Raw genomic sequence first — 24,498 nt, forward strand, 5'->3', positions numbered from 1 at the left:
TTACAAAATTATTAAAAAAAAAAAAAAAAAATACATTAAAAATTAAAACTTACATTTCCGAAAATTGTTTATCCAAATAAATATTTTGTATTTGTGCTTAGATAGTTTAATCCATCCAATCCACTAAAATTATTTTGACTGCCTTTATAGCTCACACTTATGAAAATAAAAAAATTGCAATAGCAAAAACTAAGTAATACAGTTCTAGTAGTATTTATTTATTGCTCTGTATATTTAAGGAGAACGTCAAACAAATAAGGGAACATAAGAAATAACAAACACTAAACTATATACCACATTTGCACTACTATTATTTTGACCGCTGCGGTATATATACACACATATGTATATGTATGGGGTTATTAAAAAAAACGAAAGATTTATCAAAATGAAAAAAACTCAACTCTTTTCAATAGAAGTGATAAAAAATTTTATACCCAAAGCCACATGACAGCAACATCAACAAAAATTAACAAAACTCCATAAAATAATAAGGGGATTATACGTACAAATTGTGCACAATTTTCTTGACATATTTGATAAATATTATATATATATATTTGAAAATATTGTACTTTTTGAAATTTGTCGGGTTATGGGAGGGTGTCCGTTTATAAGGACTGCCCGTAATGATGAATTTCACTGTACACATAATGTTTTTATTTACCATATTGCCGACAGCGAAACTTTTCAAAAGTCCACGTAAACATGCGACAACCGATTATAAAATTTGATAAATACATATATGAAAATTGTTTCAAATTTTTAAAGAAAAGTGAACTGTAGCATTTGCAACCAATAAGTACTTAATTTATAGCTTATTTGTAATCATAACAATAAAAAATAAAAATAATTTAATAGGTTATCGTAGTATAACACGGCATTGCGGAAGAAAGTTTTAATCCATTTATTTAATTTATTCTGTTTTATGTATGTGTTTCTGTTGGAACCCATTTCCATTTTATGGGTCAAAATTGCGCGTTATTTTCAGTTACAGAATGGTTTGTCGATGAAAAATATATATTATCTCTTCTGGTAACCGTCCTTGTCACACAACTATCGTTTTTATACAACACGAAATACAGATTACTAAAGTCATCTATTGTAAAAATAATGATTTTCCTTTTATTAGACCTTAAATTTTTTGCAATCCGTAATAAAAGTCTCTCTTTTCCAAATTGCTTCTTATTTAATATGTATTAATTTTTTGGTTTTATAGAATACATTAATTTACAGTTATTTAGCAACTGTGATGCTAGAGGTGGCTAAACTCGAAAATGATAGTAAAATTTTTCTAACACATAGGATTTTTTGCTGTCTAGTCAAGGTGTAGGTGTAGGGGTCAAACCACCATCATTTACTAATGGTGATTTCTATAATCATCTCAGTACATCTGTTGCAAATTTTTCCTCCAGATTTATTGAGTAGTAAAATTTTTGCAAATAGTTCAACTCATAGGTTCGTTATAAAACAATGGCTTCTTTTTATTTTTCTTTTGCTTCTAAAAACCAAATATATTACGTTTTAAATATTATAAGAGTTGTTAATTTACTTGGAAGTTTTAATATATTAGTGCTTATATAATTGAAGCTTGAACAAGGTATATTCAGTACACTAAGTTGAGTATATAATGATCATCGTGAAGAGCTGGGCCGATTTAGCCATTTTCGTCTGTATGTATATGTGCATATACGGGAACTAGTTCCTCGGTTATTGAGATATCGACCTGGAATTTTGCAGACATCAAATTCGTCCTAAGAAGTTGCTCATTTGTCGAAGCTGCTGATATCGTTCTTCTTTTACCATCTTTCAACCCAATAACTGTTATGTCCACTCAGCAGATATTTTGATCCCGCTTATGAAAAACTCTTAAACCCTAACCAATTAGTTGTGCGACTGAAATACGATAATGTAAGGGTACTAAGAATTCGCCTGCAGCAATGCCAAGAAAAAGAAAAGATAAAATCTCGCTCAAGCATAACATTATTCCCCAATGAGACTCTCCCATCTCAGAAAAATTTAAATCCTGTCGTAAGAGAGAAGTTTGAATGGTTCACAAACTATTGTGCGGAATAGATCGAAATTTTTTATAACCATATGTATATTTTAATTCTTGATTTACTACTATTTTTCATGAGGTTTGTCTCATCATTCACATTACTTGAAAAAACTATTAGCGTAGAATGTTTAATTACTTCACATATCCCAAAAGTACTGATCACTTTCATTGCCTTTGCAAATTAATATATTTTTTTCTAACATTAAATTTTTTTTCATTACATAAAAAGATAAGCTAAAAAATAAGTTATGAATATCGTTTAATACACATATAACTAATATCATCATTGTAAGCCAAATATATGCAAATTTTTTAACATTTCGTAGCATATCAACATATGTATGTTACAATCGGATCAGTTTTTTTTAATCAAAGACGCAGTCAAATTCTTCCAAGACCGGCTCTTTATTCGTTATTATATTTTCTAAATCCGTGAAATTCTCCGATCTATAATCTTATGGATATTTTTATGGTCGGTAAATCTAACGGTCCATTATCCTTTTTTTTTTGTTCCTGGGCCGAAACACATTGTCAGAACAATTCAATATTTCGCATATTCACAGATCACTTCAACTGCACACCTTCCTAAAACAACTAGAATCTTGAATATTAAACCTGTATTAGTTTAAGTTACAGTTCTCCATTTTATAATATAGTAGACAAATACTATTACGTGTTGTTGTTGTAGCGGCAAAAACCTGCCGTGTTGACAGCCCTTGGCTGGATAAAAATCTAGGTCTATTCCGAATTCGTAGACCCGACTGTCGTGGGAACTGTATATGTGTCAAGTCGTTCTAGCCGAACGTCTTCAAAAGCTCATCGTTGAGATCTTTGTTAACTTCCAATTAATGGATTCCGTTGATTTAACAATGAACAGAGTTTGCCACGATTTTTGTAATACCCAAAAGTAAACGTCGAAGACCCTATAAATTTTGTTGTTGTTGTAGCGGCAGAATTCTTTCGAGTTGAGAGTCCTTGACCGGATAAAAATTCCGGGTATGTTCCGGTTACGTAGACCCGATTATCATGGACCCTATAAAATAAATATATAAATGATCAGCGTGAGGAGGTGAGCATCTCTATGTTTGTGAGGTATTGATCCGAAATTTTGCGCACGCATTTTTTCCCCAAGAAGCTACTAATTGGCGGAACCGGCGACGTCGGATCACTATAGCATGAAGCTGCCTTACAAACTGACTAACCAAAATAAAGTTCTTGTATGGAAAATTTTTTCTTATTTGAAAAGATATTTTCACGAAATTTGGCGTAGATTATTGTCCAAAGTAAGTCAACAATCTCCGAACATCTTGTTCGTATCGGACAACTATAGCATATAGCTGCCATATAAACCGTATTATAATAATCTATATTGCCAATATTGGACAATGCTACAATATCCGAATATATATTTTTTTAATAAAATATTTCCTTATTAAGTAACCTTAATTCGACTTGAAGGTTAATTATCAAACAAAGTGGCAAAAAGAACTAGCAAAATATTTTCCACCACTTTGTCAGATTCATCTGAAAGTTACAATAATTAATTAAAATGAAACACTCAAAATTGGTCAAAATGAGTTCTACTTTTTCATTTTTGTTATGCAGTTAATTTTATGCCATCTCTGATTTGAACAAAATGTCGGCCAAATTGCCACCACGGCTCTGTTTGCATATATCCCAATTTTCGATGACCAGCTGCAGCATTTCGGCTCTGTTTGCATATCTCCCAATTTTGATCAAAGATTGACATAAAATTTGAATATTTTGATCCTTTATTTGAAAGCTGCAGCATTTTAAGGCTATAGTGCGTCTGAATATATAAACAAAACTTAAATTTTGGTGTTGCTGGTTGATTCGACTCACCCCAAAAGCGAAAATTTTGATTGTTGACAAAGTGATTACGCCAGAATTGGTCTCATCTGAGAAGGTTACCTGTTGGTTACCAAGATCATCCGATTTAGCGCACCTTCGGACCGCCGAACGACTTTCCAGCGAAACATTTCATTTGTATTTATGGGGTCATGCTTCTGGACCAGGGTGTTTTTTTATAAAGAAAAATATTTCTAAAAAATCACCCGATATAAAAATATTTCTTGTCTCGAAATTTAGAAATGTATAGGTACCAATATAGTAGAAAATTATTAATATAGTTGAATATTTTCAATCTATTTACATTTATTAAGTATTTATATTATCTAAAAAAATATTTAAGTTTATCGTTATTAAAGGGCAAATATCAGACGCTTAAAATAATAATTGTACTATATATAAAGATATAAGTATGTATTTATGTGGATACTTTTAAGGATGAATTGACAAAGCCGAATCTAATTGTTTCTTATATTTCTATTTTACAGATAAATCACTCGGTAAAAACGCGTACAACAAAATCGTCGAAGAAAATTATCATCTCGGAAGATGAACAAATGCATTCTTCGGAAGAGAATCAAAGCATCAGCAAACAAAACGAAATCGCCACCGAGGCTGGTTTCAATTCGGACAGTAGCAGCAACGAGCTACTCGAGAAATGCCCAATTTGTCTCTTGACTTTTCGACAACAAGAAATCGGTTCGCCGGCAACATGTGCACACATTTTTTGCTCCAGCTGCATCGAGGCTTGGTCCAAGAATGTGCAGACATGTCCTATCGATCGTATCGAATTCGATCGCATTGTCGTGCGGGATAATTTTGAAAATCGTAGAATCGTGCGCGAGATTAACGTAGATCCCAATAAAATTAGTAAAGAACTGGCATTGGATGATGAAGCGGATGGTGTCGATGAAGATGTGACTTATTGTGAGATCTGCAATAGTCCAGAACGAGAAGACGTGATGCTCTTGTGTGATGAATGCAATCAAGGCTATCATATGGATTGTCTCACACCACGTCTAACGCAAATTCCAGAAGGATCTTGGTATTGCGACAATTGTTTCGATCCATCGGCTGAAAGTGACAATGTGTCAGAAGATTTAAATTTGCTTTACGAAGATATACGCGACATGGGCATACCGCAAGCGGCGCTACGCGTAACTGAATTGCAGCAGCCTCGCATATTGCGTACGCGTCAAAATGAACGTATACGTGCGGCCGTTTTACGCACAACACGCAGTCGGGCGCGCATCGAAACAACCACAACAACTACAACAAGCGCAGGTACCAGTCGCGGTCGTGGCAGGCCTCGTAATAGTACAACTACCACCACTACGACCACAACCACACGCACCACAAGACCTTCAACAAAACGACGTAAACCGAGCAAGCGTCGTCGCCGTCGCACGCGCAAGCGTACATATGTTGTGGAGTATGATTTGAATAATTTCGATGAGAAATTTGCAATTAAAACGACAAAGAAAATTATTAGAAGACGTCGACGCAAGCGCAGAGCATCAGCACGCAATACTGCGCGATCCAATACTGGCGGACGTATGACGGCTAGCAAGCGCTTGGCAGAACAGATGGGTGTTAAGAAAGATCCCACATACACTTCTCATCTGTCTGGCACGTCAGCTGGACTATCACTGTTTGGCGGTGCCAATGATTTGGAATACTTTTCGGATAGTGATAATGGTGGTATTGAACATGAAATTCAAGTAGAGACAGGACATGGCACCGCCCTACAAACCTCCATACGCATATCGAACTTTGGCTCGCAACGAGCACGCAAAGGTATTCTCTTAGGCCGACTACAAGGCAATAATAGACGTAATGTTCTCCCAGATTTACCAGCACAAACTGCAACACCCACTAGTGGTGATCTGTTATCCAGCATTATGAACATGCAAGATCGTTGGCATAATGCAGCCAGGAACATGGAAAGTGTGCATATTAGTGCTGACGGCACTTTGCAACTGCCCAGTAGTGGTATTAACATGAACAATAGCAATAGTTCTAGTGCCAATGGGGACTCAAATCAGCGACAAACGTCACGTAACTCAGTCAGTGCCAATGAGCAACAATCACGCACCTCTATCAACCCACTTGAGGGGGTCACACAAGCGCCGATGTATCCGCGTGGTGGCGGCGGAAACCAAAACTTCGGCGGCGGCAATAGTGGTGGCGCTGGTGGTAACTACAATAATCGATACAGTAACAATCAAAACAATTATCGCGGTAGTGGCGGTGGAGGTCAATATAGACACTCTATGGGTGGTAGTGCTGGTGGCGACGGAAACGATGGCGGCCGTGGAAATTTCAATTTCAGTAATCAAAATTTGAACAATAGCAACAACCCGAATCAGAACTCAAATTTTTCACCTTTCTCGATGCGCTTTAATCAACGTAATAATCAGCGCAACAATAATCAACGAAACTCTTTGCCATTTATGCATCGTAACGATGACGATCGACAACAGCACCAACAACAAAACCAAACTCAAAATACCCCAAATGAAGGCAATAATCCTTTAGGACTGGACTGCCACCACCTCAGCAACAGAATATGTCAAATGAAAATCCGCTCTTTGGTGATTTACCACCACCAGTAAGATCTGCACCATTAATGTCTGCTGTGCCACTGGGTATGGCAGGCCCACCACCTGTGTCTGGACTACCGCCGATGGCAGGTCCACCGCATATGACTGGACCACCTCCCATTATGGGAACGCTACCAATGACGAGACCGCCACCACCAGCAATGGCTATGAGTGGTCCACCGCCACCACTAGCAATGCACTCGCCAATGCAAACAATGCGACCGCTAATGACTGTGCCACCACCACCTGCGCCACCTCCGGGTGTGCCTATGCCTTGGGCCACACCACTCTTTCAACAATTGAATAACGATTATGGAAATGACGATGATGACTCCAATTGTCCGAACTTTTCCGTATACTCAGCCGAATCGCAAGAAGTTGCTAAATCAGCAGAAATGCAATCACAAACTCAGCAGAACAACGAAGCAGCTAAGGTATGAATTGAAAAACAAAAATTAAACAATAATTTTTTTTTTTTGACAATGCAATGCAATTTTTCGAATATGGCACAAGTACTTCGAAAACGCTGTTAGTGGCAACTTTACAGCTGATTGAAATAAGATATTTTGTATATACTGCAGCAGTCGTTATTGCTTTGAAAACTCTAATATAAAATAAATACAGTGGGGGTTCTTTTAAAGACAGTGGGAATCTTTTACATACTAAATTACTACCACTTAATTGCGTTTACTATTCGAAAAAACGCCATTTAATATAAATATTTTTATCAATAGTGAATAGATTTCAAAATACTTTTATTAAAAAAACACGAGACATTTTAAAAGTTGTTCGTGATGTAGGCAGCAAGAGAGGGAGCTATCAACGAGTAGTACATGGTATTAGAAGCGCTTGATATTTTATATTTTGTCGTTGGTTCTTTGTTGCAAAGTCCACATAGTGTAAAATTTAAGCAATCCGTCGACTGCACACAGGTCGAGTAAACCACGAGTGTGAAACGAAAACTCATTAAAAATGTTAAAACAAAAATATGTTTTCCCACATTTAAATTGAATTCATTTATCTACTTTACTTTTTCAATTTTAACTATGAATAAAAAAAATTCATTTAAAATCGTTGAAAGTTGCTATATTTACACACTTGCGTTTTATGCCAGAAAAGACAATCTCCAACTTTATTTTAAACTCTCTGTTTTTATAATCGTAAAGATTATAAAACTCTTTTATATTTACCAAACCAAAAAATGTTTTAAAACTAAATTTGTTTAATTATTTGAATTTTTAGATATATTAAAAATATGAATTTTTTTTAGTCCTGAAAATGTTTAAACCGAATTCATGTTCGAAAATGAATTCATAAAATCCGCTTTTAATGGGTTTTTCGTCTCTTTGTATGAAAAATTTAGAGACATTTCGTTTGTTTTCTATCATTAATTTTAAATTTTATTTTTAAATTTATTTGTGTAAAGAAAATTAGTTAAAAGAACACTTAAGGGGTCCCGGTGGTCTAGAACCCTCAAATTAGGGGTGTTTTCTGGATTTTTTTTTAAGGTTTAAAAAAAGAGTAATCAATTTAAAACTTTTACAGTTTATTTATACACTTATGAAAAGTACAAAAATATTTTTTTGTTAAATAAAATTTTTTTTAACAATATTAAAAATGGCGTCCAAAAAAAGCTACCTTAAAAGATGACTCACGGTTTCGTGTTGATTTTGACTCTTCTGAACATCTGAAACATAAAAACCAAATAAATTATTAATCAGTAGAAGTGCAGCTATCGCTGGGACTACAACCAAAAAAAAATTTAAAATTAAAAAACTTTCGCACTTTTGAAGTTCAGATTCTGAAAACAGCTATTTTTGGACCAGTTTTAGATCGAAAAAAATCGAAGTTCTTAAAAATAAAATTTGATCGTAGTCCCAGCGATAGATATTCATCTTATAAACACCATATTAAAATTTCAAGTGATTCGGATGGATAGTTTTTTTTTTCATCAACGGCACGCCGAAAAAAGTAGTTTTGAGATAAATGAGTACAAAGCATCCATTCATCGAGTCCCTCCACCGCGCGCTACCTGCTAAAACGGCTGTAGAAGCTAAAACCATGTGAAAATCCTTTCAAAAATTTTACAGTATATTCTTAAAGATCTATACTTTCGAGCTATCAAAAAACAAAAAAATCGATTTTTTGAAAATTCTAGACCACCGGGACCCCTTAAGGCGGAGTAGGGTAGGTATGTTATTGCAAAATAAACTAATATTTGAAAATAATTCTCCGGCGTTAGCTCGTAAGTGTTGTACAAAAATAGCAAATCGAATATAGCGGTGCAGTAGTATCGAAGTTGTGGGAAAACTTGAGTTGAGCTGAAAACGTTTTAAAGATTTATAATCTGATATAAAACGATAATAAGACAGGTATAAAAAATACTCATCATCTTTTCAATTTTGCCGCTTGAAATTTAGATACAACAATCTTAAGATATTATTTAATAATTTAATAAAAAAAATTAAACATCCTACTCCCTTATTAAAGTATTAGTAAATAGGACGTGAATTAGTCAGTTTAAGCAGCCGCCATTGGTTATATTAGAACTTAACCATAACAAACATATATTTTATTATTTGTGAATGCTTATTGCATTTCTTTTATGAACACGTTTGCGAATATTTGTTGGATATAAATATTTCTAGGAAATATTCGTTCCTCGTTTTATTAAAAAAATCACACATTTGACAAGTACAGTAAAGCAGTCCGATCAGATAAGTTTTTAGTCGTATTCTATCAAGTGATGCATTAGTAAACAAAATTACAGATTTTGTTCAGATGGTATATAGACTACCTTATTATTATCATTTACCATGCAATCTGTTTATTAAATGCATTTGAAAAGGTGTGTTTTGTCAAACAGTGAGGAAAAAGCCTGAGTAGATCATACTTTAACAAATCCCGCTCTGGGTCAGATATAATCCGATACCTTTCCGGCCCGGCAGACCCGACTATCAAGGAAATAGTACATATGGATTTGGCCGATAAGATTTTAGTACAGTTTTCTAGTATTCATAGTATTAGTTCTATGGTGGCTGTATAGTTTTTGTTTTCTTTTTATTTTTCAAAATAGTAGTACGTGTTCCTAAAAAGTTAAGTAAATCGCTGATTTTATATTTTTACGTTCAAATATTAAGATTGTCCAATAACCAATAAATAATATTTCTCCTAAGGAATTAAGTTTTAAACCTTGAAGACAATTAGTTTACAATCAGTTTGTTTACATATTTCGTACAGACGATTTAAATTATATGTAGTTAGGAGCATTCAGATATGTTTAGGTGAACTCATACATGTAGATAACCACAAAATGGTATACTAACCATGATATATCACTTTTCTTTCTCCTATTTCATAAAATATCGATTCTCAGGAAGACGATGAAAATGAAGATTTAGTACAATTAGATGATGATGATGAAATACCAATGCCACCAGAAACTAATCCCAATGAATCTACAACTACAGTCAAAGATTCTGACTTATATGAGCCAGAAAATCCTACAGAAGAAAACGAGGACGATGACATCGCCGATCGCGACGATGGCGACGACGAAGAACTTAAAAAACAAGATAACAGTGAAAACAATGAAAAAGATGAAGTTGACAAAACAAATGAAAATCCCGAAAATGTGGAAGAAATTGCTTCACCACGTCCTAGTCCGCGCGATAGCGTGGATAATTGCGACTCACAATATGATCCGGAACACGAAATCATATCCAACGAGGGTTCTAATATAGCGGTGGAGGATAATAAAACAGAAAAGTTGGACGATTGTAATAAAAGTAATAATGAAACGTTAGAAAAGGAGCACGAACCTAAGGACGGTCATAGCGATCACTCACGTTCACCCAGTCCAACAGAATCCGAGATGAAATTGCCCGAAAATGATGTAGGCATTGCAAACAAGAAGGGCGTATTGGAATTGTACGATGATAGTGATTGGGAAGAACTGGATATTGATAAGCCAAAGGAATATGAGAAAGCAGCAAAACAGTCAGAAAAATCTGACATAGAAGATGGTCAGTGTGAGGAGCAGGATGAGACAACTTCAGACAAACCTAAGGAACGCAGCAAAAGGAATAAGAGTAAGGGTAAAGAAACTGATGATAAAAACGAAGGTGAACTTGATCGATCTTATACACCATGCCTGGATGAGAACAATGAACCAGAAGAAGGCCATGAAAATGAAAAATTCGATGAGACGGGCGCAAAGTCGTTAAATGCCTCCAAGGACTCGAATGAACAGGACACGGAGGGCGGTAAAACGCCCGAAGTAGTTGCCAGTGCACCGGTCGCCATTGAAACTGAACTAATTTCCGACGACGATGAGAATGCACGTGGCTCGAGAAAACGAAGAAGTAGCAAAAAACGTGATAAACGTGACAAAAAAGTTGAAACATTCAAAAAAGTAAGCAACAAACAAAAGGTACGCAATTACCGCACCGACAAGCAACAAGTAGGTAAATATAAAGTGCGACAACAATCGTCAAAATCACGTTCTCGTTCTAAATCTATATCAAGAAGTCGTTCACGGACGCGGAGTCGCACTCATAGCCGCATACGCAGTCGTTCACGATCCCCACGAGTCGCCGTAAATCGCTCTCGTTCACTCCATTCAGGTAGATCACGTTCGCGATCGCCACGTGGTCGTGGCCGTAGGCGTTCCCGCTCCCGTTCATTACGTTCACGCAGTCGATCCAACAACAAGGAGAACAACTGGCGACAAGGTGGTCGCTACAATAATAAGCAGAATAGATTTCACGATCGAAATAAACAACAAAATCAATATCGTCCCAAACGCAGAGAAATTCCACGCTATAATGTACGAAACGTTGTGGGCATTCAACGTAGCTTTAGAGAGGGTAGAGAGGTTAGAGATCGTTACGGACGCGATACCAGTCGTCAAACACGTAATATTAGTAGGTCACCGAGTCCGCGCACTCGTAGAATAAGTGGTAGGTCAATCTCTAGGTCACGCTCTCGTGGACGTTCAATGTCACCACGACGAAATCGACGCGGCAGCTTTAGCATATCACCAAGCCCGCAACCTATGATGCGTCGGCAGTCAGTTTCACCCAGACAACGTTACCGTTCACCCCGTCGAAACTCTCTCTCTCCTCGCAGAATTACGCCGATGCGGGGACACTCTCGAAGTCCACTGCGCATGCACTCACGTTCGCTTACCCCACAACGTATGGGCGGTAGAAAGGTTATAAGACGTGTGCGTGACGGTTCCCCGCTGGCACAATCAGCCATCTCACGTTCACCGTCCCCTTTGCATTCACTTTCTCCATCACCCAGATATACGCCACGGTTGCATAGAAGTCACTCAAAAACACCGATTTTACGCGTAACCAAGGGTAAAAAGAAGAAGATAAAGGATAAAGGTAAGAAGAAGAAAAAGAAGCACCTCCCAAGCCTTAGTCCAGAGGCCAACTTACGGATTTCACGTCAGCGTGACGCATTTGAAGTGGATCGACCACCAAAGAAAAAGCGTCACCATTCACCAAAACAAAAAGCGTCGCTGGATGAGCCCACTTGGTCGCCCTCGCCAAGTCCGGGTCCTGTACTTGACTACGAACGTGACAACAATATATCATGGACACCACCATTGGTATCGCCACGTCTTGTTCACGAAATGCACGGCATCTATGAGGCAGATGCTCGTCGTAGTAATTCTCGGGCGAGCAAACGTGATAAACGAACAAAGCGCGTGAAAAAGAAGAAGAAGAGTGAGAAACGACGTGATGTACGCAAAGATAAACGACGCACGCGACGCACCCAAACACCAGAAGCAGTACCATCAAAGGAGGTATTTGCCTCGGGTAACAATATTCTCGTAAGTGTGAGTTTTAACAAAGATGCAGTTGGAAATCAACCGCCCTCACAGACAACCGTTGTTACATTGCCGGCGACGCGCGAAGACTTACACACAATTCGTCGAAATTCTATAGATTGCATTAATAATTCGAATGCTGCTAGTAAGAAAAAGAAGAAGCGTAAGAAGCTTGACGCAAAACCTGTTGCTATTATTGACCTGGAGCGATCACCGTTCCAGGTGCATCAAGAACCAGCCGATGTTATTGTGCTTACCGACAGCGAAGAAGGCGTTGGCGGTCGCGATAGTGAACACGAGCATGAGCACGAACATGAACATGATAGACGACGCGAAAGTCATCGCGAACGCCGCCGCAGCGAATCAATTGCGGACGAATTGGATCATCATCGATCACAAATGAGCAATGGCATACGCTCCTCATCACAGTTAGACAAAACGCCGCCTTTGGAGCGAGAACGCCTCGATACCATTTTAGAGGAATCCTACGATTTGCCACAAACTGGACCAAAGACACCACCAGAACCTCCAACTGTTAAATTCAACATAGCCGCTAAAAAGCAAAATAAAGTCCGCAATAATCCACTACATGACGATGCGGAACTGAATTCTGAATCGGAAATGGCCGAAGTACGTGAACCGGACACACATCGTTCGGAGCTGGAACCAATGCACGTACAAAGTAGTCAAAAAATTGGTCCAAATACACCACCCGAATCTGGTCCATGCTCACCAGATGCTTACGATCCCTTCGATCCAACGAAATCGCCATCTATGTCTCCACGCTCACCCTCTCCCGCCCCATTGAACAGCTCGCAAGCTTCAATTGGCATGGACAGTAGTGTTGAAGTGGTATCCTCACAAAAGCACATTGTTGACGAACAACGCCTAACAAATGAGCGTACGGGTTCTCAAATTTCTGGCGCCAGCGGTAGCATGATTCCACAGGGTTCCACACTTAATCCCGTTGAACTAGTAATGAAGTTAATGAATACCAAACAGAATAGCTCTCAAGATCTGAACAAGTCGAATGAATCGCAATATAACACTGCGTCACACATGCATGCCACTGTCATGGGCAATACGCACGATGATGGACTAAACATGCGTGACAAGAACGATGAGGTGATGGGCCTCTCTGTGATATCAAATGTGCTCTTGTCAAACGGCAATGCACCAGGCTCACAACATATACCAGTAATTTCCAGTCCCACTCCAATGATAAAGAGCAATCAAATATCAAAATTACCGCTACCCAAAGTGGGCAGCAGTGTGGGTAGTAGCAGCGGCGCCGGAATGACATCATCTAATTCGAATGCACGTAATGGTGGCATGGATGAACCAGTAAATCTCACCGAAATGGAAAGTCCCTATTCGCCCGGTTCCGCTGACTATGAGGATCTCTTCGAACCGCCACCAGACAGCTCGGGCGCTGTACCACGTCGCTCTAAGCGTACGAATAACGCCAATGCCATGGGCAAAGTTGACGTTTTTGATAATCTCTTTGGCAGCACCTCACCCGTGGGCCATGCACGTATGCCGAAGAAATTCAAGGCAATTGTCACTAGTAGCACCAAGAAAGCTAAAATTAAAGGTGGGTTTCCAATAATACCGACTATCTATCAACCCTTTCGCCACAAGACAATCGCAGCGTATCTGTGAGTTTCGGTGGTTTTACATGTGAATCCGGTTTTTTTCAGATTTTTTTTTAATAAGTTATTGTTTGCATACGTATGCTAACGAAAATGTGAAAAAGCAGTTGTTGGGAAGTGTATTCTTTTGTGATACTTATACTTATGAACATATAACATATATTCTAAAAATTTCTTAGTATCAGCAAAGCAAAGTAAAAGTTTCATCAGTTGTTTGGTAAGTGAAGGACTCAATTTTATTAATACTACAATGGAACCGCGTTTTTGTAAATCAATCATTATTTAGCAGATGCCAAAAAGTAAAAAAAAAAACGTAATATAAAAACATATTTACAGCGTATTATATTCGAACTTAAAAACAATAATTTTCGGTTTTCAGTTAAATTAACTCGTAAATATTTTATTTATATCAAATTTGTACAAATTCTCTAACATCAAGTAGTATTCATCGAAATAATTGACGTTTGACATGTTGTTGTTTATTGAATTCATTTAATTTTTTATCGTATTTATAAAATACATACATATGTTTATTTATTATTCCTTTGTATACATAAGTATTTTACAAAGCAGTAAAAGTTTTATTGGTCGGTGTGGTAGTGAGATGGTGAGTGCTGTTTAAGCACCGAAGATTTAGTGACTGCCTAATATTCACAAAAACCTCGATTACTCCTTTTGACGAGAACTGTGTCTGAATAGGTGAGAACTGATAAAGTTTCATTATGATGTAGTTTTCCTTTATTTACGTTTTCTTCTAAATTTAATTTTATTTTTGTATACGCAGAACAGGATATATTAAATTTGTTACGAAGTTTCCAACACCCAGAAGGAAACGTCGGACACTTTTATAATGTACAAGGAGTGTTCCAAAGTAAACAGGACTTGAAAAAAAAAACAGAACAAATGGTTTTTTCGACAAAATCAATTTATTTTATTCAAAATAGTATCTTTCTGCTTCAATACAGCTTTTCGCACGGTCCAAAAGCATGTCGAACGAGTGTTTTAGCCCGTTGGCCGGTATGGCCGCCAGTATGCCGGTGCAAGCCTTTTGAATGGCCTCTACGTCTGCATAACGCTTTCCTTTCATGGGCAAATGCATTTTCCGAAAAGGAAGAAGTCGCACGGTGCCATATCAGGTGAATACGGGTAGTGGTTAATGGTTAAAATGTGATTTTTGGTCAAATAATCGGCCACAAACGTCGAATCGAATGTTGAATTCTGAACAATTTTTGGTCATACCTTTCGTAAGCCCAAATGTTCGGTTAAAATGCGAAAAATCAATGTTTTGGAGATGTTCAATTCCATTTCCATACATTTCAATGATGATTTCGGCTAATTTTTGATGAATTCAAGCACAGTTTCAATGGAATTTCCGGTGACCACGGATTTTGCTTGGCCCACATGTTGATCGTCATTTATGTCCTCACGACCACTTTGAAAACGTTGAAACCACTCGTGCACTCTGCTACTGGATAGGCAATCATCGCCATAAACTTGTCTCATCAATTGAAACGTTTCGGTAAAAGTTTTACCAATTTTAAAACAAAATTTAATGATGGCTCTTTGTTCGAAGCTCATTTTCGCACCGATAACACAAACATACTGACATTTAAAACACAATAACTTTACTTCTAATCGATGAAATGTCCTGAAATTCTCACTGGACAATCGATAAAGAAAACTAATTCTAACGCACCAGTCGACATATAGATAGCACCACCAGGGGGCGCTAGATTCAAAAAGTCCTGTTTACTTCGGATCACACCTTGTATATACACTCGTGGCCACGCAAGTTTACCACTATACTTTTAATATTTATTTCGTTTAATGAGTAAAACACAAGCTAGCTTTTCTGTGCTTATACAAAAGCGGCCGATTTTATTGTTTTTAAAGTATTACTTCGTATTTCAATTTAAAAACAAAAAAAAATAAAACATTAATTTTAATTATATCGTAAATTGAATTAAATTAAAAAAATAAAAAATATAATTTTTTCATCGCATGTCAGTCTCTTACATTTCGAGCTCATTTTGTAAAACTCACTAACTTTGAAATGATTTTGTCTATAGCTGAATGTGCTTTGTTTTTAATTTTTAATATTTTTGATAAATAACATGTCATTACACGTTCTACCCGGCGTGGACCACTGGTTGTTCACAGGCAAATTGTTTTATCTGGCGGCGTGGTTCAAAAATATTTATACTTTTAATTCAAAAACTATATTACAAAGAGACACAATGTTAAAATAAAATAGATTGGGGAATTATAAATTGATATTTGTTGTAGGCGTTTTCAACACAAATAAATTTTTTTTTGTATATTTCTTTCTTGTGCACACAATGTATAGAAACATAGATAAAATGCGCCGGGTAGAACGTGTTAACTTATTTCTAAATAAAAAATTTCTATACCGCAAAAAGTACCGTTATAAAGTGTTGTCAAATATGCACAACACTTGAAAATTTTGAGTGGTAAGCTTTGCGTGGCCACGAGTGTAAATGTATGTATATATACATATAAATGATCAGCATGGCGAACAGAGTCGATTTAGCCATTTCCCCCCCTCTGTCTGCCTTTCCCTCAGAATCTGTGGACATTTCAGATGTTTCTTTCTACCAAAGAAACTATCTTCACAAAATTTGACGTAGAGTATTGTCCAAGGCAACGCTACAATCTCCAAAGATTTTGTTTAGATCGGACCAATGTCATATAAAGCTCATATATAAACCGACTAATCAACCTGCACCTGTGAAGAGTATTTACGGGGTTTTCAATAAGAGCGCTACAAAAGTTTTCGTAAATAAAAAAAAAACGGTTTGGGATATCAATGAAAATCTTTATTCCTGTGAAAGTATGTACATTCGATGCCATTATCTGTGGAACTCGATTTCTTTTGCATGGCCACCATGGGCACGCTTGCAGAAGTCCAAACGCTGAATCCGATTTTCGACAGTTTTCAAGCATAAATCGGCCGATACTGCCACAATTTCACATTCGATATTCGTACGAAATTCATCAATCTTCGCTGGCTTATTGGCATAGACCAGAGACTTGACGTAGCTCCACAGGAAAAAGTCTGACGGCGTCAAAACGCACGACCGAGGCGGCCAATTGTCATTTCGTGAGATAACACGTTCACCAAACTTGGTTTTCAATAATCGATTGTGACATTCGCTGTGTGGCTTGTGGCGCCGTCCTGTTGGAACCCCATATTGTTCAAGTCCACATCATCCAAATTGGACCAAAAATATTCGGTAACCTTTGAGCGGTAGTAAATCCTATGCAAAGTAACGTGTCAGTCTTGATCATCACGGAAGAAATACGGCCCAATGACGTCGCCGCCCCATTAACTGCACCAAACTGTAATTTTTTCGGGATGCAATGGTGACTCATGGAATACGTGTGGATTGCTGCCTGACCAATAACGCATATTTTGCTTATTGAAGTCATTCAGCCAGAAATGAGCCTCATCGCTGAAGATGATTTTTCGATGAAAATCCGAATAATTTTCAAGTTGTTGCTCAGCCGAATTCACGAACATATGACGATACTGGTGATCAAGCGGCTTCATTTCTTGCGTCAATTTGATCTTGTAAGGATGTAAGCCAAGATCTTTTTGCAAAATTCGCCACAACGACGTCACAGAGATGCCCAACGCTTGAGAATGACGTGTGAGAGACTGAATTGGGTCTTCCTCAATTGATGCGCTAGCGGCAGCAATATTCTCGACACTACGGGCAGTGCTTTATCTCATTGGCAGGGGAACATTTTGTATTGTGCGTGTGGATTCCACTTTTTCCACCAGACACTCAATAGTTGATCTGACAGGACGTTTATGACGACCATAAATTGGACGTAGCGTGCTTAAAGTTGAGGCCCCTGACTCCGAATTTCGGTAGTAAATTTTAATAATTTCGACTCATTGGATCGTATATCTTTCCATGATGAAATAACAAACCTTACTTAAGAGGAATGTCAAAATAGCGGAAAAAATATGGCGTCGTTTGCTGTCCCTCGGTCTACTTTTGTAGCGTCTCTATTGAAAATCCCGTTATATTTCGGTTAACTTTTTTCTTATTTTTATACTCTTTCAACATGCTGCTGCAGGGTTTTGTTCACCTAACGATTATACATATGTATCACCTAAAAGTAATCGAGATAGATATAGAGTTATTCATAAATAAATGATCAGAATGGCTGTCCGTCCGTCCGTACAAGCTCCAACTGGCTTAAAAATTATGATAACTTAATGAAACTTGGAAAACATGTCCTTGGCATCATAAGAAGTTTGGTATTATGGATGTGCGTTATCGGACATCTTTAAAAAGTGGGTGTGGCCCCGCCCCCTAACAGGTTCAATGTATATATCTCATAAATTGTTCGAGCTATATGACCGAAATTTTCACAGGAGAAATATAGCCGACCATTCTTACGACAGTGTGAATGTTTGATGATATCCCTGCCTACTCCCCATATAACGGCTTTGTTATAAACTGCTAAAAGCTCAATAAAAAATAAAAGGCTTTATAGAGTTCGGTCCTAAATTTGGACGATAAGCGTGGCGCTAGGTAAAAACCCATATCTCAGGGCCTACTTAACCGATTTCAATCAAATTTGTTAGGAACTGTTATCCTGATGTTCCTACATTACTGTGCGAAACTTGACGAAATCGTACTACAACCACGCCAACCGTCTATATAACACACATTTTAATTCCATCTTATCCTTTGACTTTCCCAGTATAGAAATCAAGAGCCAATCAGTGTAGCCGGATAAAACTTTGTACAAATAGTGCCTTTGAGGAATGCCACCTCATAGCCAAACATTGTCCAAGTCGGACCAAAACTATTAAAGTTCCCAGGTACCGAATATGTGGATCCCAGTTTCTATTGCGAACTTTTTACCGAGAATGTCGGTCAACCTGTCAGATAAACTACTGAAATACGAAAAGAATTTTTCCCGGCTTTGAGACTTGGATGTTGCAAGAGTTTGAAATGTTCGGTAACACCAGAACTTAGCACTTCCTTACTTGTTAAATTATGTGTTTATTTATTTATTTAATTTTTTTGTTCTCTGTAACTATTCCTGATGCAGAATATGCGTTGGACACTATAAATGACCCTAGTTAAAAAAAAAGTTTGTATACAATATAATCGTTACGTATATAAGTATTATTATTGAGGACTAATACTACTCATGACTCTAACTCCAACTGATTTAACCGATCTGAAAAATATGTTTTCTGGAACACGCACGAAGCCAAATCTTGAGAATATGTGGAAGGAGCAACAGTTCATATCCTAATTTTACCACTTTGACGACAGCGGAGGTGTGATCGACGCGGCATAGTTGAGTCCTGTAATCTCGTTGCCTTCTTTTTAAGTAGGTGATGTAGATCACACATTGTGAAAATAGTGGTCATCATATATTGTCACCGTCAACACAGTTTTCGCCTTCTCCAATGCAGGCTCGCCGGGTGAAATTTATTACTTCGACTGAGCATTGGTCTCTAGTGTGTACCAATGGATTTATATTTCGTGCACGGTCGAAAAACGACCTCAGACCGCCTCGAATTGGTCCATTTAAACTGCGTGCCCAAACCTAGCTTCGGTATAATATGAAATGAGATATCCCAATACACTTAGGCGGCAAGAAAGTTACGCTTAGATCAATGTGCTTTAATACCAAAATAGGTCTCTATGTCCTCTAGCCGCATATGTTATTGAAAAAGTTTTGAAGTCTAAGGCGGGTTTTTTGCAACATGTTGCTACGGTGTATAAAAGTTATGTTTACCTAACGGTTGAACCTTGATGAAACTTAGCACTCATGTTTCTCGGCACATAACAAGTTTAGTATTGTAGGTGGGTGAGGTGCATTGGAGGGAGCCCGTTTTAGAGGCTTCAAAAAAGGATTAGGATTTTTTTTGGGAGGGAAATAAATAATTGATTAAAGCGTAATTTCTAGGGTTTATAGTTATACCTATATCTAAACATTACCCGCAAATTTTTTGGATACGAATTCATTTATATTCTGCCTTTGGAAAACAATTGCCCGATGCATCTCGCAAGTGCATTTGCCAGACGGCGGGCCGGATGCAGATCGCAATTACTATCTGAAACAAAAAATTCAAAGAGATTTGTTAATAACTTATCTTCTAGTTAAACTAAAAACATTCCAAAAATAGTGTTCTTCAGACGGATAATTACTATTTGAACTTCTTCAAGGTAGGGCAATGGAACGTCTGCTTCATCGTCATCGATTGGGGAATCGATTTCACCATCACCTGGTGTTATACTTTCATTGCCATTTCGCAGGCTAGAGAAGTGTTCCTCCATAATCTCTGTATGCTCTGGGCATGAGTCACTAGAGCACCTCTGGGGGTTCTACAAGAGTATGTTCCGATCTTGAAACCTTCTGTTAGTCGCCGCATCTCTTCGCATCTGTCGGCGAGCTTGTCAAGTTCCTCGTACTCTCTCTTTTTTGACTGCAAATGCGTCTCGTTTCCCTCTTCAACTCTCGGTATCCATCCGCACTCTTTTTACCGTTCAAGCTGTTCTTTTGCTTTTTCCGAAACCAATGATTTCGTTTGCAGCTGTACGTAAGGAGTTTGAAATGTCGCCCCCACAGTTCCCTTATACCGAGTTGCTAATGAGTGCTCTCAGAGAGCAGGAGTGCAAGTCGGACAGAAAAACGTTCGGCTGACTGTTGTGATTGCAGCTTCTCGACGTCGAACCTTCCTTGTGTTTGTTGACGTGGTTTTTTTTTTGCTGCGCAAAGGCGAGTGCGTATCTTGACTGCAACAAGATGTGTAGTGGTCCGAGTCAATGCTAATTTTCCTATTCTGGATGCCCTCTGCACATAGTTTGCACAACGAAACTTGCCTGCTTCTAGCTGAAGAGCTACAGTTAAGCTGTGTAACATAAACAGACACACGATAGCATTCACAGAAATGCTAGTCCGACTTTCATCCTTTCCTTTGTATAAAAATACCATTATAGTCCAGTCATTTAAGCTTAAATTAGGTAAGAATCTCGGAATTCGATATACCCATTTATATGTCTGTAAATACTTGTATATCGAATTCCGAGGTGAACTTACTATAATGACTGGACTATTATCTCACGAAACGACACCAATGCTCAATGAGGTCTAAATGTTAAACTCTTGGTTACCGCGACTGGGCTCTGTCGTCCAAAAGTACGTCATTATTTCACCCTATCAAGCACGTTGAAAAATTATACCGTTTGACAGAAAACATTTTTGGACGAAATTCGACTTGAATATAATTGTCATCAAGGGCTCTCGCTATTTTTTTTCAACCGAAAATTCTCCAATTCATACAATTTTATAATTTTTTTCGAAAACACAGTGTCTTGTCTTCAAACAATCCGTTTTATATTTCGAAGGGAAATGGTGAAGTTATATATATTTCATCCATTGTTACATACTGATGTCAAAATGCAGTTATGTTAGGATTGAACAATTTCCTTGTTTCTTAATGATCATAATCTCTCACGGTAGTCACTATGCACCGAGCTTTTGCATATATCCTTAGACTTCTTTAGAATGTGAGCTATCTCGGAGCTGATACTTTTATGTAAGACCCAGATGAAAGAATCTATAAATTACATAAAGAGTGATCCATTTCGAGGTTCCCTAGTTTTTTTTTTAAGAAAAAATACAGACTTTACATATCTCCACAGGAAAAAATCTAAGGGTGTGATATCACACGATATTCGACTGACCCAAAACGTAAAATTATCTGCTCACCGAAGTGTTCTCTCAATAAATCCATTGATTGATGTGACGTGTGGGAAGTGGCACCGTGTTGTTGAAACCAAATGTCGCCGAGATCTTCTCCTTTACTGGCGTAGACACCGTTTACGCGATTATAAGTTAACAACAGTGCGTCAGTCGTTTTTTCTTTTCGTAACATGGCGCCAATTGGAAATTCTAAGCGAAACCAGGTCTTTCTCCACCTGGTCTTTCCAACGCAGTGGAGGTCTTCCTCTCCCTCTGCTTCCCCCGGCGGGTATTGTGTCGAATACTTTCAGAGCTGGAAAGTTTTCGTCCATTCGACCATTAGACGACATGACCTAGCCAGCGCAGCCGCTGTCTCTTAATTCGCTGAACTATGTCAATGTCTTCGTATAACTCATACAGCTCATCGTTCAATCGAATGCGATATTCGCCGTCACCAGCGCGAAAGGACCATAAATCTTTCGCAGAACCTTTCTCTCGAAAACTCATAACGTAGACTCATCAGATGTTGTCATTGTCCATGCCTCTGCACCATATAACAGGACGGGAATAACGAGTGACTTATAGAGTTTTGTTTTTGTTTCTTCGAGAGAGGACTTTACCACTCAATTGTCTACTCAGTTCAAAGTAACACCTGCTGTCAAGAGTTATTCTGCGTTAGATTTTGAGGCTGACATTGTTGTTGCTGTTAATGCTGGTTCCAAGATAGACGAAACTATCTACAACTTGGAAGTTATGACTGTCAATAGTGACAACAGTGACAGAAGATATTTCGTCAGACTCATTTGCTTTGCTATTTTCTCCAGCAGCAGATTGAAGAAGTCTCACGATAGGGACTCGCCTTGTCTGAAACCTCGTTTGGTATCGAACGGCTCGGAGAGGTCCTTTCCGATCCTGATGGAGCTTTTGGTATTGCTCAATACCAGTTTACACAGCTGTATTAGTTCTGCGGCGATACCAAATACAGACATAGCGGCATAAAGGCAGTTCTTTTTCGTGCTGTCAAAAGGAGCATTGAAGTCGACGAAGAGGTGGTATGTGTCGATTCTCTTTTTACGGGTCTTTTCTAAAGTTTGGTGCTTGGTGAATATCTGGTCGGTTGTTGATTTTCCAGGCTTAAAGCCACACTGATAAGATCCAATCAGTTTGTTGATAATTTTTCACACAATACGTCCGATAAAACCTTATATGCGATGTTTAGGAGACTTATCCCACGGTAGTTGGCGCAGATTGTGTGGTCTCCCTTTTTGTGGATTGGACAAAGCACACTTAAACTCCAATCGTCGGGCATGCTTTCGTCCGACCATATTTACAATGAAGCATGCTCCTTATCAGTTCTTCGTCGCCGTGTTTGAAGAGCTCGGTCGGCAATCCATCGACCCTGCCGCTTTGTTGTTCTTCAGACGGGGAATTGCTATTCGAACTTGTTCATGGTCGGGCAATGGAACGTCTGCTCTATCGTCATCGAGTGGGGAATCGGGTTTTTCGTCTCGTGACGTTATGCTTTCACTGGCATTCCACAGGCTAGAGAAGTGTTCCCTCCATAATTTTAGTACGCTCTGGGCATCAGTTACTAGATCACTTCTGGGGGTTCTACAAGAGTATGTTCCGGTCTTGAAATCTTCTGTTAGTCGCTCAAGCTCTTCGTACTCACGCATTTCGGCCTCTCTCTTTTTCTGTGTGCAAATGCGTCTCGCTTCCCTCTTCAACTCTCGTAATCTATCCCTCGTTGCACCAGCTGTTCTTTTGCATTTTCCGAAAACCAATGATTTCGGTTGCAGCTGTACGTAAGGAGCTTGAAATGCCGTCCCACAGTTCCTTATACCGAGTTGTTGACGAGTGCTCTCAGAGAGCAGGAGTGCAAGTCGAGTAAAAAATCGTTCGGCTGTCCCTTGTGATTCCACCTTCTCGACGTCGAACCTTCCTTGTGTTTGTTGACGTGGGTTTTTTGCTGCGCAGAGGCGAGTGCGTATCTTGGCTGGAACAAGATAGTGGTCCGAGTCGATGTTAGGACTTCGGAATGTACGCACTACTACTAGTACTACAGATAACCATATTTGGGGCCCCGGCGAAGACGATCAGCCTCAACCCATTTGGGGATGTTTCCTCATGGAGGCTGAATTTACCACCTGTTGTGCCAAAGATACTTTCCTTGCCCACCCTGGCGTTAAAGTCGCCAAGCACGATTTTGATATCATGGCGGGGGCATCTTTGGTCATTTCTCTTCCGAGACTTTTTGTTCCTTTTCATTGGGGGCGTTTTTTTTTAGGTGGTGGGTCCTAAACCCAGCGTAAAACCCTGTGGAGGTGATGTTTCGCCTTCTCACTTTAGCTAGCCTTCAAACGGATGTTCTTTGGCTACCCAGAGATACTTGGTCTAAGGCCGAAAATCGTGAATTGCTTGAACCATATGTAAAAGAATCGTTTCTGGCCATTCCAAGTGAATGGTAATCAGAAAACTGTGAACTTCTACACATGACTCCATCCATCCATCCTCCTCGCCGAGATCACGAGCTTCAATTTCAGGCATCCAGTAACCGTTATTTTCTCTGGATAAAATGGCTGCTCTTGAATCTCTTCAGGTTGCTCTTCGTCCCAAATGCGGCGATTTTGCTTGTTTGCAAACCCATAGAGCTAGAAATGGGCCTCATCCTTGAATAAAATTTGGTTCGAAAACGTCGCATCTTCTTGAAACTTTGCAACTTTTTTATTT

At 38.5% G+C, this 24,498-nt stretch overlaps 1 protein-coding gene across 1 annotated transcript in view; it reads left to right on the forward strand.

Moving 5' to 3' along the window:
- The window catches only part of LOC126751538 (serine/arginine repetitive matrix protein 2), a 32,334-nt gene that overhangs the window by 2,551 nt on the left and 5,285 nt on the right, over window positions 1-24,498 (forward strand). The window contains 3 exon segments of the mRNA XM_050461889.1: window positions 4,417-6,460; window positions 6,463-6,965; window positions 9,908-13,967. Coding sequence (XP_050317846.1) covers window positions 4,417-6,460; window positions 6,463-6,965; window positions 9,908-13,967 — 6,607 coding nt within the window.

The sequence above is a fragment of the Bactrocera neohumeralis genome, chromosome 2 (assembly GCF_024586455.1).
Source record: "Bactrocera neohumeralis isolate Rockhampton chromosome 2, APGP_CSIRO_Bneo_wtdbg2-racon-allhic-juicebox.fasta_v2, whole genome shotgun sequence".
Taxonomy (NCBI): Eukaryota; Metazoa; Arthropoda; class Insecta; order Diptera; family Tephritidae; genus Bactrocera; species Bactrocera neohumeralis.